This window comes from Lithobates pipiens, unplaced genomic scaffold (genome assembly GCF_037356315.1).
Source record: "Lithobates pipiens isolate NorthernLeopardFrog02 unplaced genomic scaffold, aLitPip1_a1.2 Scaffold_1, whole genome shotgun sequence".
Lineage (NCBI taxonomy): Eukaryota > Metazoa > Chordata > Amphibia > Anura > Ranidae > Lithobates > Lithobates pipiens.
The window spans coordinates 89,300,589-89,315,136 of NW_027507685.1; the positions used below are offsets into that span (position 1 = coordinate 89,300,589).

Here is a 14,548-nt window from a genome sequence, read left to right on the forward strand (position 1 = left end):
AGAATGTGGGTCTCAATAGCCAAGCCGTTAAAATTTAGCGTTCGTAAAGTAGGATGGAATATCGGCCCCTGAGATAGCAGGTCTGGCCTTAGTGGGAAGAGCCCTGGACCCTCCACTGCCATCCTTACGATCTCTGCATACCATGACCTTTGGGCCATGCTGGTGCTACCAGTATTACCGATTTTCTTTCCAGCTTGATCCAGCAAAGAACTTGAGGTAGCAACTGAATCGGGGAAAAGTGCATAGATCAGTAAAAACCGATGCCACGGGGTCGCAAACGCATCTGTTCCGTATGCGAGTGGGTCCCCTGTCCTGGATACAAAAGTTGACGTCCGGAGTCCCCCATCTTTGGCAAACAGCCTGAAACACCTTGGGGTGAAGAGACTATTCTCCGGGGAATAACTGCCAGCGACTTAGATAGTCCACCTGCCAATTCTCTACTCCCGGAATGAAAACTGCCAATAGGCATGGGACATTCTCTTCTGTCCAAGTTAGAATCTGGTTCACCTCTCTGAGCTGAGAGACTCTTGGTGACCCCTTGTGATTGATATATGCCACAGCCGTGGCATTGTCAGACTGGATCCTGGCAGGACAATTCTTTAAACTGGGAGGTCCAGGTTTCTAGAACCAGATACACTGCCGGAATCTCTAGGATGTCGATGGGCAAGGCTCCTACTCCCCAGCCTGAAAGGCTGGCATCTGTCGTTACTACCTTCCAGATAATTGATCTGAAGGACTTTCCCTTCAGCAGGTTCCAAGATAGTAACCACCAACTGAGGCTTTGGGACACTCATGGGGGACAGCCACATTGGCAAGTCCAAAGCTTGAATAGTTTTGTTCCAAGCAGACAATACTGCTTTCAGTTTCGAATGGAATTGAGCATAGGGAACTGCTTTGAATGAAGCTACCATCTTCCCTAACAACCTCATGCAAAAGCGAATTGAAGGATTTCTCTTCAACCTGATCATCCTCACCAGCTCCTGTATGGAGCTGATCCTTGCGGGAGGCAATAACACCCCTTTTCTGGGCTGTGTCTATGATCAGGCCCAGATACACCAGCCTTCTTAGTGGCTTTAAGGAGGATTTCTTTAGGTTGAGAATCCAATCCAAACCTTCCAGGTAACTGCTTGTGATGGCTACACCTTGCTTCAAGCAAGCCACTGACTGGTCTATTAACAATAGATCGTCTAAGTAAGCCAAGACAGTTACACCCTGTGCCCTTAACCTGACTAGAGGTGGAGCCAATACCTTAGTGAATACCCAAGATGCTGTAGCAAGCCCGAAGGGCAAGGCTATTAACTGAAAATGCTTCTGTTCTACTTTGAATCACAGAAACCTCTGATGAGGAGGAAATATATGGACAAGCAGCTATGCATCTCTGATGTCGATGGACGCCAGAAGTTTTTCTCCTTGCAGGATGAAAACGACTGACTTTATTGACTGCATGCAAATGGAGCAGATTTTGGAGGAACAGATTTAGATTACGTAGATCTAGACTTGGTCTGATATCCCTATTTGGCTTTGGCACCATAATTAGGTTTTGAGTAAAACCTCAAACCTTGCTCTTGTTTGGGAATCTGTCTGATCACCCCTTGAGCCAATAATCAGTCTAATGCTTGCAACAGGGATTGCCTTTTCCCTGGATCCTTGGGAACGTTTGATCTCAGAAAACGAGATGGTGGAAACTCTCAAAGCTCTAGCTTGTATCCTAGAGACACTGTGGAGAGAGTCCATTTGTCCTGAATCTCCCTTTGCCAGACTTCTGAGTACATCAAAAGTCTTTCCCCCACCTTGGTGAGGGGAGATGCCGCTTCATAAGGAGGTCTTGTATTCTGCTTTGCAGACTTGTAGCCCCAGGTCTTCCTTTATGCCTGGTCTGATGGCAGAGGCCGAACAGTTTAAATGAAAGACCCTTATATTTTCTTTTGACTGGCAAAAGAGTACTATTTCCGCTGGAAATTGTTTGAACGTATTTATCCAAACTATTGTCAAATAATCGTTCTCCCTTAAAGGGGAAACTAGTTAGAAGGTTCTTGCAAGGCGTCTCAGCTAACCAACCCTTTAACCAAAGGGTCCTTTGCATAATGTACAAGTACAATATGCAAGGCGTGATGCCTAGTGAATAGAATCCTTCATAGCGTCTACAGCAAAGCATAATGCTTTAGGTAGCTCGGCCAGTTCCTGTGCTTGTTGTGCAGGGAGCTCATCTGAGAGCATCTGTGAACTGGTCCTTTAAGGACTGACAGATGCTTATAGCTGCAATTGCAGGCTGAGCAACAGTACCTGCTAAGAAAAAAAGGATTTTAACAGACCTTCCAACTTCTTATCTGTTGGAACTTTAAGCATAAGCACATTGTCCACTGGGTAAAAAAAAAAACATTTATTTTATTTTTTTCACATTGGAAATCGCAGCGTCAACTGCTGGAACTTTCCATCTTTTAGTGAATCTTTCTTCCATAGGATAGAGCTTTGCTAGTCTCTTTGGAAGGGAAAAAAAATGCTTATGCGGATGATCCCATTCGGTATAAATAAGCTTTTTTAGTAATGCGTGGACGGGAAACGCATGCAAAGGCTGTAAAGGCTTCAAAGAACCCAAGGAAGAGACCGGCCCTTCAGCCAACTCTGTTAGGGGTAGCACGCAAGTAGAGCGAACCATCTTTGCAAGCCTCTGTACTTCAGATTGTGAAGTAGGGATCCTTGGGAACTTAAAGTATTGCTTCCACCGCAGAGAAATAAATCACATGTCTTTCCTCCCGATCATCTGAGGGCAATACCCCATCCTGTCCCCATAATTCTCTTGGACCCTCCACTGACTGTAAAGAGTCTAAAGTGGGGGGGGGGGGGGATCTAGGACGCTTCCTATACACTGGATGGAGGATGTGATTAAAGCCGCTAATCTTCCTTCTAAGCCTTGCAAGGCAGAGGATAATCCATCTTCAGTCACCTCTACAGGGGCTGAAGTGTGTGAAGCAGTTGCACCACCGCTAGCTTCCAATGAATCACCCTGGCTTGCAATGTCTGATCTCTCCGAAGAAGAAGATAGTATGGAGGCATAACTGGGATTCCCAGCGCCTGGGGGGGGGGGGGACACCTTAGGTACCTTTACGGTAGGTCTGGAAGACATAGTGCAAAGCACAAGCAGAGGTACACACAAAATAACAGTTCTTTCTGTCTGGAAATGGCTGTTTACATCCTTACGTGCCCAGCGCTCTGGTGTCGCTAAAGGCCCATACACACGATCAGACTTTTTGACAACAAACATGCAAATTAGCTGTTTTGGAGCAACATCCGACCGTGTGTACGCTCCATCGGACAAACTTTTTTGGTTTTCATCGGACTTTTGTTGGCTGTGCGAACGGACAAACTTTCTGGCAACAAAAGTCCGATGGAGCAAAGTCTGATCGTGTGTACAGAAAACCATAGGACTTTTGTACAAAGTACAAACAGGCATGCTCAGAACCAATGCAAAAGATCAGACAACAATACAGAAGTTGACCAAAGGTGGCGGTAAAGAGCAGAAAAAAACACGTGGTTTGGTGAAAGTTGGCTGAAAAAGTCCTGCTGTGTGTATGCAATACAAGTTCAGGGCCGACGCCCTTTGTACAAAAATCCAAGGGAAAGTTTGTACAAAGTCCTATCGTGTGTATGAGGCTTTAGTGTGACAGACTGCCTCTCTTCAGTTAAAAAGTCTTTCTGAAATGAGAGCATCTGTGATATAAAGCCTCAGGTGGAACCTGATTGGTATCCTCAGTGCTTCCCCTCAGCTACATTACATCCATGCACAGCACCACGTGACCTTCCGGACATGCCCCTCTGCGTTCTCAGGCCCTGCTAGGGACCCGGATGGCCAACACAAAGTAAGGTGAACATACTATACACCTCTACAAGGGGGAGGGGAAGAGGGGAGGGGAAGAGGGGGTTCTGTCAGCAGATTTATCGTTTTTTTTTAAACCACAGAAGCATAGGGTGTTTCCCAATGTTACTAGGTGGAAGTGCTGGGTTGTAATTAAACCATGCAGCTAAAGCAGCTGCGTCAACTAATCAGCCACCGCCCATATAGAAATTTATACGCATCTCTGTATTAGCAACTGCTGTATTTTTTACCAAATCTCACAAGATCTATAGTAAGAACCCCCTCTGCTGCTGGGACCACACATGTTCTGAGACAGAGCTGCACTAAGACACATCATAGGTAATGTAAGTTACTCCTTATAGAGGAGACATTTATAAGGCATATAAGGTATATTGAAGGAAAAAGCACAGCTTCTTCCCCTACCTTGTCCTCGCTGCAGGATACTGCTGATTTAACAGACAGATCCAACTTTCACCCATCACGCGTTTAAACACGCTCAGACTGGGGCCCTTTTAAAAAGGGGTTCCGCTCCTTTGAGCCTTGTATAGCACCCCTCAGGACAACTTTAGGAAATGTAGCAAGACCAAAAAGCGTCCTGGTTCCTAGGGTCCAGCTCTCAAAGAGAAGCAGTACAGGCAAAACCTTGTTTTTGCATCGAGGTCCAGGTACCATCCTACGGCCTCAGTGGCGAGGATGGATCTGATTGTGGAGGTTTCTTTAAATCCAGCATGGATCCCTCCTGGAGCTCCGCACAGCACATCTTCACTCGTGACCGACACTGGCGAAAAAACTGAGTGCTGCTGGAAGGAGGAGGGGTTATATAGGGGAGTCAACTTCCTGTGTTGGTTATACCAGTGTCAACACCTGAAGGTAGGCCTATAACCCACCAAGTGATTACTTGTGTCCTATGATGTACAATAAAGAAATATCCCCCCACACCATTACACCCCCACCACCAACCTGAATCGGTGATACAAGGCCGGATGGATCCACACGCCAAATTCTGACCCCACCATGTAAATGTCGCAGCTGAAATCCAGACTCAGACCAGAAATGTTTTTCCAATCTTTTATTGTCCAATTTTGATGATCCTGTGTGAATAGTTTCCTCAGTTTCCTGTTCTTAGCTGACAGGAGTGGCACCCAGTGTGGTCTTCTGCTGCTGTAGTCCATCTGCTTCAAGATTGAATGTGTTGTGTGTTCAGACATAGTATTCTGCACATCTTGGGTGTAACAAGAGATTATTTAAGTTACGGTCACCTTTCTATCACCTGGAACCAGTCTGCCCAGTCTTCTCTGACATCAAGGCAGCATTTTCCTCCACACAACTGCTGCTCACTGGATATTTTCTCCCCCCCCCCCCCACCCCACCATTCTCTGTAAACCCGAGAGATGGTTGTGTGTGAAAATCCCAGTAGATCAGCAGTTTATGAAATACTCAGAACAGCCCGTCTGGCACCAACAACCATGCCACGTTCAAAGTCACTTAAATTCCTTTTCTTCCCCATTCTGCTGCTCGGGTTGAACTTCAGGAAGTCGTCTTCACCACGTCTAGATGCCTAAATGCATTGAGTTGCTGCCATGTGATTGGCTGATTAGCAATTTGTGTTGCCAAGCAATTGAACAGGCGTACCTAATAAAGTGGCCAGTGAGTGTACGCTTCCAAGGCTTCCAATGGGGACACTAGTTCTGGTGAGCTGAGGCGGTTTGGGAATCTGTCTGATCACCCCTTGAGCCAATAATCAGTCTAATGCTTGCAACAGGGATTGCCTTTTCCCTGGATCCTTGGGAACATTTGATCTCAGAAAACGAGATGGTGGAAACTCTCAAAGCTCTAGCTTGTATCCTAGAGACACTGTCTCTAGGATACAAGCTAGAGCTTTGAGACACTGGAGACACTGTGGAATTCCCCTAATTTTCAGGGCTTTCCTCACTTCTTGTTTGGCTATGAGACAGGAAATGAAAGGGAAATCCTCGCCATAGGACACAAGTGGCAAAAAAAAAAAAAAAAAAAAAATCTGACAGGGGTTATAACGCTCCGTTCCTTTATCGATCTATATCTATTATATTATTATAAATATATATATATATTTTATTATATATTTCTACATTAATGATGGACATGGGGACATGAAAATTCTCTGACGTTTCATGGTTTACCTCTCTTCTCTTGGCTTCATTTTTGCGGTACTTGGTGAAAAGGTGGCACAGGATGTTCCCACAGCAGCAGGCCACATGAATGAGGGGTCCTTCCTTCCCCAGGCTCAGGCCTGATGATACAGCCAGCACCAGAGTCATGGTCTTGATCATCAGCGTCCACTTGCCCAAGTATCCTCGGATTATAAAACCACTCAATATGGTTTTAATCTAAAAAGAAAAGAACATGCAAGCAAATCAGAGTGACAACTCGGTTGGATTTGGGTTTAAGCCCCGCCCAACAACATCCTGACAAGCAGAGCACCATTACTGGCCACTCATTGGATAAGGAGGCAATGGGTGGGACTTATTCCCAAAGGATAGGAACTTAAAGCAGAACTTGTCACAATTAAAAATCTTATGGGCAAAAGAGCCGCATGTCCCCGAGCCCCACAGACCTAATTTTCTTGTTCCAGACAAAGCGGACCTTTAGTCGTCATTTTCTCATCTTTCCATCTATTAAATCTTCTGCCCTTGTTGTTGTTTTAACTTTGGATAGTAAAACATTTTTTTCTGCCCCATAAATACCTTATATAGACCACTTCCTGTTTCTTGTCTGGTCATTCGCCTAGGTTTAAGACATCATGCACAGCTCTCTAACTCCTGTGAGTTTGCCAGGAAGGGAGGGGGGGATGAGTCATAAGAGGGCCAATGAGAGCTGCAGAGCTGAAGGTGTGCCTCCTGTGTGTCTGTGTAAATCCAGGAAGTGAACAGGCAGCAGCTTCAGCTGCCCACAGTTAAGATGGCTGCAGCCACACTCAGTGGAGGGAGATTTCTGCAGCAAAATTGGCAAGTACAGAATCACAGTATATATTAAAATAATATGCAAAGTGGTTGGAGGGAAGCTTCAGAATGGCAAAGATGTTTTTATTACATATTATGTGCGCAGACTGCAGTACCTCTTTAACCCCTTGACCTCTGGAAGATTTACTCCCGACCAGGCCATTTTTGCGATACGGCACTGCGTTACTTTAACTGACAATCGCAAAGGGGTGATCAAGGGGTTAAGTGTGCCCTAGGGAGGTGGGGACAGACTGCAGGAGAGAGAGAGAGCGAGAGAGAGAGAGCGAGAGCGAGAGAGAGCGAGCGAGCGAGAGCGAGAGAGAGCGAGCGAGCGAGAGCGAGAGAGAGCGAGAGAGAGCGAGAGAGAGCGAGAGAGAGCGAGAGAGAGCGAGAGAGAGCGAGAGAGAGCGAGAGAGAGCGAGAGAGAGCGAGAGAGATTGTTCCTGATCACTAGGAACAGACGATCACACTGTACTCCCGTCACAATGGGGATCTGTTTGTTTACATTGACAGATCCTCACTCTGCCTCTTTGTGGAGCAATCGCGGATGGCCAGCGGACATCACGGCCACCAGCCATGCGTATCGGTGCTCGCTATATCTCTTAAAACAAACCACCGTACCGATACGAAATAGAGCCACCCTACCGCTGTATATCAGCGCCGGCTGGTCGGCAAGTGATTAAAGGGTGGTTAAAAGGGTGAACTGATCCTTTAAATTTCAATATGGAGTGGTCGCAGTATTATACCAAATTCTTTCCATTCCAGTGCCATGTGCTACACAGATATGCTTGCTGGGTATACTAGACGAAGAACAATGGGCAAAAACCACTAGAATATTGTTAAAACGTTTGTTAACCCAAAAAAATTAAAAATAAATAATATATAAATATAGATTAAAGAAACAGAAACATATACATACATTATATATATATATATCCCGTTTCTTTAAAGCATTTTATACAGCACAGTGCTTGTGCTGTGTAATTTGGCCCCCTGTAACAGTGTATCATGGTTGCCGAGCCCTGACACACCGTGGTCAGTTTAAGTGCCTCCATCATCCGCAGCCTGCTATCTGCAACTCTCCTCTCAGCTCCTGTGTCCTCTCTGCCTGTCATCTCTGTGTGTGTGTGTGAGCCGTCCCCTCCCCTCCACTTCTATCACTGTTCCGAGCAGTGCACACATTACTGCTTCCCAATCACTGCCAGCCCCTCTGATAGGATTATATGATGTACATACTATATGCCATTTTTTTTTTCCCCGATCAGCTATCATGTGAACGCCAGCAGCTGTGTTTTTCCACTGTATGTAGTACAGAGGGAGGGGCTGTCCCTCTGACATCTGCCAGGCGGTCACGGTCTTCCTCCGATGTTTGTATTACAGAGGGAGGTCACGTGATCACCCGGAAGACGTCAGAGGAAGAGCTCAGCCCCTCCCTCTGGAATACATACAGTGGAGAAAGAAAAAGCTGGGCGGTCACATGATCCCTGATCGGGGATAGGAAAAACTATTTATAAGAAGAAATTTAGAAAATGGCATACAGTATGTACATCATAATCCTAGCAGAGGGGCTGGCAGGGGCTGTGTGCACTGCCTTAACAACCACTTCAGTCCAGGTAGGATTTACCCCCTTCCTGACCAGAGCACTTTTTGTGATTCTGCGCTGCGTCGTTTTAACGGACAATTGCGCAGTTGTGCAACGTTGCTCCCAAAAAAAATTAACGCCCTTTTTTCCCCATAGAGCTTTGTTTTGTGGTATTTGATCAACCCTGCGGTTTTTATTTTTTGCGCTATAAATAAAAAAAGCGACAAATTTGAAAAGTTACGCTTACCGGTAACGTCTTTTCCAGTAGTCTTTCAGGACAGCCACTATGAGACATAGTCTCCTCCTCTTCCCTCTGGAAACACTGCGCCAGCCCATAAATTCTTACTTCCCCGGCCGGACCTCAGTTTATATTGAGATTACCTCCGGCCAGCTGGGGAGACACAAGAACACATTAATAACACATTGTCAAATACCATTATCCTGCTGCGTTCTGGTCTTTTGTAAGACTCCCCCCAATTTTCGGGTGGGTAACTAGGGCTGTCCTGAAAGACTACTGGAAAAGACGTTACCGGTAAGCGCAACTGTAATTTTCCCAAATCGTCTTTCAGGACAGCCACTATGAGAGGATAAACGAGCACTTACCAGTTAGGGTGGGACTACAGCTTGCAAAACCCTTAGCCCAAAGGCCTGCTCACCTGCTGACATCAGATCCACTCTGTAGTGTTTTATGAAAGTGGAGTAGCTGGACCATGTTGCTGCCCTGCAAATCTGTTCTGGCGTTGCTCCCGCTCCTTCTGCCTGGGAAGCTGCCATAGCTCTTGTAGAGTGTGCTTTAATTCCCACTGGGATTTCTTTCCCTACAACTGAATAAGCCTGCTCGATGGCTACTCTGAGCCATCTAGCAATAGTGCGTCGGGACGCCTTACAACATTTTCTGGCCCCGGAAAACAAAACAAATAAGGAGTCTAACCTTCTGAATGTCTTGGTCAGTTCTAAATAGTGTGGGATACGTCTCCTAACAACCAAATAATGAAATTTTAGTTCCTTCTCGCCTGAGGGATTGGGACAAAATGAGGGTAAAACAATTTCCTGGCTTCTATGAAAGCCGGGTGCCACTTTCGGCAAAAAGGCCGGATCGGTCTTTAAAACTATCCGGTCCGGGAAAATAACGCAAAAGGGAGCCCTGACTGATGAGGCCTCCATCTCACTGACCCTCCTGGCAGTTGTTACCGCTACCGGAAAAACTGTCTTCAAAGTTCTCTTAGTAAGCACTCTTAAAGGCTCAAAAGGGGGATCCCGTTAAGCTTTGTAAAACGAAGGATAAATCCCATCTGGGAAAGGACAGACCCTGGACCGGTCTCTGTCTAGTCAGGGCCCTAAAGAATCTGACTACCCACGGGTTGGCAGCCAGATGCTCTTCTAAATAAACACTGAGGGCTGACACTTGACCCCTGAGGGTACTAATGGATAAGCCTTTATCTGCCCCACACTGTAAAAATCCCAAAACTGCAGAGGAGGGCCTACGCCGCTCCACGAAGCCTCCGGACGGCACATCCTGGATCCAGTCCCGGCCGGGACTGTGGGAGACTCACAGCGCGGACCCCCCAGGACAGCCTCTCCTGCACCGGACCCCTGCTGGTCGCCGCTCGGATGCCTGCAGGGAAGCCCAGACTTCAGCTGGAAAGGTGAGCTCCGGCGGCCATCTTGCTCCACCCAAGGCCTCTAGCAGCATATTTGCTCTCCCTCTTCTGTGGCCGGATTGCTGCCCCATCCATCACTGGCATTAATCCCTGCCTCAACTGAGCCTACCAACCCTCCTGAGTGACTACCTGCATACACCAGTCACACCCTCCTACCCTGCATCTACCCTCGGCCTGCTCAGCGGCCATCTTGGTTCACCCATCTCCTTCTCCTGCTCCCTGTGGCCTGCACCTGCTTGCTATTTGCCCTGATTTCTGTCCGAGCCGGTGCCCTCTCCCCTTATACAACCCACTGGGGCAGTGGTATCGATCTCCCCCCCCCCCCCCCCCCCCCGACTGTTTGGGAATGCTGCGGCCTGCTCTCCTGCTCCACCTCCCCTCCCAGTTGGCTTGTGTTCTCTAACCGACAGCGTACTTTCTTGGGGTCTCATCTTGGGTCCCTCCCTGTTTGACAGCCATGTTGTGATCATCCTACATAGGCCTTAGACGCCTTCCAATGCTTCCGTGCTGCTCACAGTCGCTACACCTCTATGGGAAATACCACATGTAACTGAATATACGCCTAGCCCCAACGCCTCATGGTGAAATACGGGCCGAAACACCTTCCTCAGTCTTTGTCCCCGGATTTGCGGCCCTCAGACTCTGGAACGATTTTTAAGCAGACCGGCCTCCCCAGCTCCTTCTCCAGGTTCTTTCACGTACTTATATTTCTTACAGCCCCTGTTTTTTTCTGGTTGTTGGGACTACAGTGTTCTGCTCTTATTCCCTGTAACTATTGCTGGAAGGTGGCGGGGTCTCTCCAGATGAGCTGGAACCCCTGATGTGCCTCCTTTTGTTCCACGGCTACGGCTGTGGACTCCTGGGTGGTTTTCACCCCCCAGGCCTTTTTTCTAATAGTAATGTTTTTTTTGTTTTTTTTGGGCCTTTTTTTCTGCCTTTTTTTCATTTTTTGTTCAATTTGGATGCACTTTTCTACGCTTTATAATCACAATGTTGTTATTATATGCCTTCATCTGCCTTTCACTTCTAGGACACACCACGGGTCCCAGTATCTTCCTGGTTGGTATGGTTATATCCGTTTTTTGTATGTATACTATGGGTATCTTAAGCTTTCACTATTTTCTACACGATGGCTTTGAGGGTACTTACTTACAATGTTAAGAGCCTGAACTCAATCCATAAGCGCTGGTTAGCTTTGAAGGAGTTCAAGTCCTCAAACGCAGATGTGGTCCTAGTCCAGGAGACCCACTTTCGCCCAGGGGGATCTCTTAAATTTGCAGCCAAACATTTTCCGGTCTCTTTTATGGCATCTGACCCCTCTGGTAAAGCAGGGGTGGCAATACTGATTAAAAAGACCTGCCCGCTACGGGTTAAGTCCTCATTTATTGATCCACAGGGTAGATGCATCCTCCTGGACTGTGATTACTTATCTCGTTCTCTTACTGTTATTAATGTCTATGCCCCCAACTCGGGCCAGATTCACTTCCTTACTGAGGTCTTGGATAACCTGGGCACCTATGCTTAGCCATTCATGATCCTTGGCGGGGACTTCAATATGGCCATGTCTGCTAGGAAAGATAGGCAGACCCTGTTTTCAGACAATCCCTCCTTAAAAACGGAACGCCAATCTACTGCGTTTCGCAAGCTCATTAGATCCCATAACTTCTTAGACATCTGGAGGATTAAACACCCTACGCATCGGCAATTCTCCTTCTACTCTCCCCCACACAAGATGTATTCCAGATTAGACTACATCTTTGTTACGGCGCCTCTAACGTCGGCAGTGGCCTCGGAGTTAAATCCCATAACGTGGTCTGATCATGCATCGGTCCAGCTTGACCTCGCCCTCACCCTCTCTACACCTAAGACCTGCCACTGGAGATTCAACGAGTTTCTCCTCCGTGATCCGGTTACCGAAACACATTTATCCCACGGTTTAGCCGAATTTTTTCAACTTAACGAAGGGTCAGTGCGGGACGTGTCCACTCTTTGGGAGGCCCACAAGGCCGTTTTTAGAGGATTGTGTATTTCGGCTGGCTCCCGCCTTAAACGAGACTCTGCTGCGCAGAGACTAGACCTCCTTTCGCAACTGCAAAAAGCTGAAGCTCTGCTTTTGTCCTCCCCATCGGTGCCACGTCTTCGCACAGTGACCTCTCTCCGCGAACGGTTAAAATCTTTAGATATGCATAAGTGCTCTAAAGCTCTGCTTTGGGCTAAACAGAGGTTCTATGAATTTGCCAACAAGCCTCATAGGATGTTGGTGAACAAGCTAAAGCCCCGTCCATTTCACTCCTATCCTGACCTCCTGCTGCAGTCAGACGGCACTCCGACTTACTGCCCCTTGACGATGTCTAAAGTATTTGGTGCTTTCTACAAAAAAATTATATAACTGCCTAGCTTCAGACCCTAACCATGTGTTCTCCCAAGACAGCTTTGATGATTTCTGCGCTTCCTTGAAATTGCCAGTGTTGTCTTCCCCACAAGTAGACACCCTGAATGCTCCCGTTACGCCGGAAGAATTGGCTGCGGTTGTGAAAGACCTTCCGTCCCATAAGTCCCCGGGCCCCGACGGGCTTCCTTATGTTTATTATAAAACTTTTCTCCCGACGCTGAGCCCTCATCTGCTTAATCTCTTTACCTCCCTACAGAAGGGCATTATACCGCATTCTCAATTTCGCCATGCACACATCACAGTTATCCCGAAACCGGGTAAATCCCCTACCCTACCAGATAATTACAGACCCATAGCCTTACTCAACTCCGACTATAAAATTTTCACCAAAATCTTGGCTAATAGGCTTTCCTTATTGATCCCCGCCCTGGTTCATAATGACTAAGTGGGATTTGTACTGGGCAGATGGGCTGGGGACAACACCAGGCGTACCATTGACCTCATAGATTTACTCGATAAAACGCCTCGCCCGGCCATCGTTTTGAGTTTAGACGCACAAAAAGCCTTTGACAGGCTGGGATGGCCTTACATGTTTGCTACGCTCCAGCGTTTTGGCTTTTCTGGTTCTTTCCTGTCAGCCCTACAAGCCCTATACTCATTTCCCACATCCCAAGTCCAATTGGCATCTTACAGATCCCCACTCTTCACACATAGTAATGGTACCAGACAGGGATGCCCCCTATCCCCCTTGTTGTTTATACTATGCTTAGAACCCTTGGCCGCAGCTATACGGGAGGATTCGGACATATGTGGAATTTCCCTCAGACTGAAAGAATACAAGCTGTCTCTCTTTGCAGATGACATACTCCTCACCCTGACGAAACCTCCAACCTCCCTTCCCAAACTTCACACTCTTTTAGACTCATTCAGTAGACTCTCGGGTTATAGGGTTAATACGACTAAAACCGAAGCGCTCCCTATTCATATTCCCCCCACGCTTCGAGCTTCCTTGGAATCCACATACCCCTATCGTTGGTGCCCCGTTTCCCTTAAATACCTCGGCATTAACCTGACCGCCAAGTACAGCTCCCTCTATGAAGCTAACTATATATCTTTAATAGCGGAAACGCACAGACTGCTCAGAAGTTGGTCGTCGTGTCCCCTATCTCTCCTGGGCAGGATTAACGTATTGAAAATGGCCATCCTCCCTAAGTTTTTATATCTTTTTGAAACATTACCAGTTGCTATCTCTATGCCTCAGCTTAGGAATATTCAGCGAGCCTTTGCTAAATTTATATGGGGGAATAAGTTGCATAAGATAGCCCAAACAGTGGTTTTTGCTCCATGGTCTCACGGAGGACTGGGAGCCCCCGATATAGTGAAGTACTACTATGCAGCACACCTTCTGGCGGCTGTCTCCTGGTCGTCGTATTTTGCTACCAGTAGATGGTCAGAGCTAGAAATGAGTGTGGTCACTCCTGTCCATCCCTGCTCCATGCTGTGGTCTGATCTGACCTCCTCTATGGCTCAGCTTAGGCGCATATGCCTTGGACCGATGCTTTTTACTCTCTCCATATGGAAACAGTGTCACAAACGGTTCTCTCTCTCTTCTCCATGCTCACCCCTGTTGAATGTCATTTTTAATCCAGATATGCCTGACAGCCTCTCGGTGAAGAAGATGTTTCCTTGGTATAGGTCTGGCATCTTCCAACTTCGCCATCTGGTGCATCCGGTATCTCGCAAACTCCTATCCTTTCCTGAGCTTCAGGATAAATATGACATTCCAGATCGACTTTTTTTCATACATTCAATTTAAACATTATTTCCACTCCAGATCCCCTGACCTGACTTTGGCCAACCCTAACACCTTTGAAACTTTGTGCTCCCAAGGTCCATGCCACAAAGGACTTGTATCCTCTAATATATATATATATATATATATATATATATATATATATATATATATATATATATATATATATATATATATATATATATATATATATATATATATATATATATATATATATATAGTGTCCTCCACAATTCAACCTCGCCCACCACGGAAACACATCTTTACAT

At 46.7% G+C, this 14,548-nt stretch overlaps 1 protein-coding gene across 12 annotated transcripts in view; it reads right to left on the reverse strand.

Moving 5' to 3' along the window:
• The window catches only part of CLCN5 (chloride voltage-gated channel 5), a 138,385-nt gene that overhangs the window by 42,619 nt on the left and 81,218 nt on the right, over positions 1–14,548 (reverse strand). For all 12 annotated transcript variants that reach the window (XM_077465150.1, XM_077465148.1, XM_077465139.1 and 9 more), the window contains one exon: positions 6,013–6,219. In XM_077465150.1, coding sequence (XP_077321276.1) covers positions 6,013–6,219 — 207 coding nt within the window. The remainder of the gene's footprint in view (positions 1–6,012; positions 6,220–14,548) is intronic.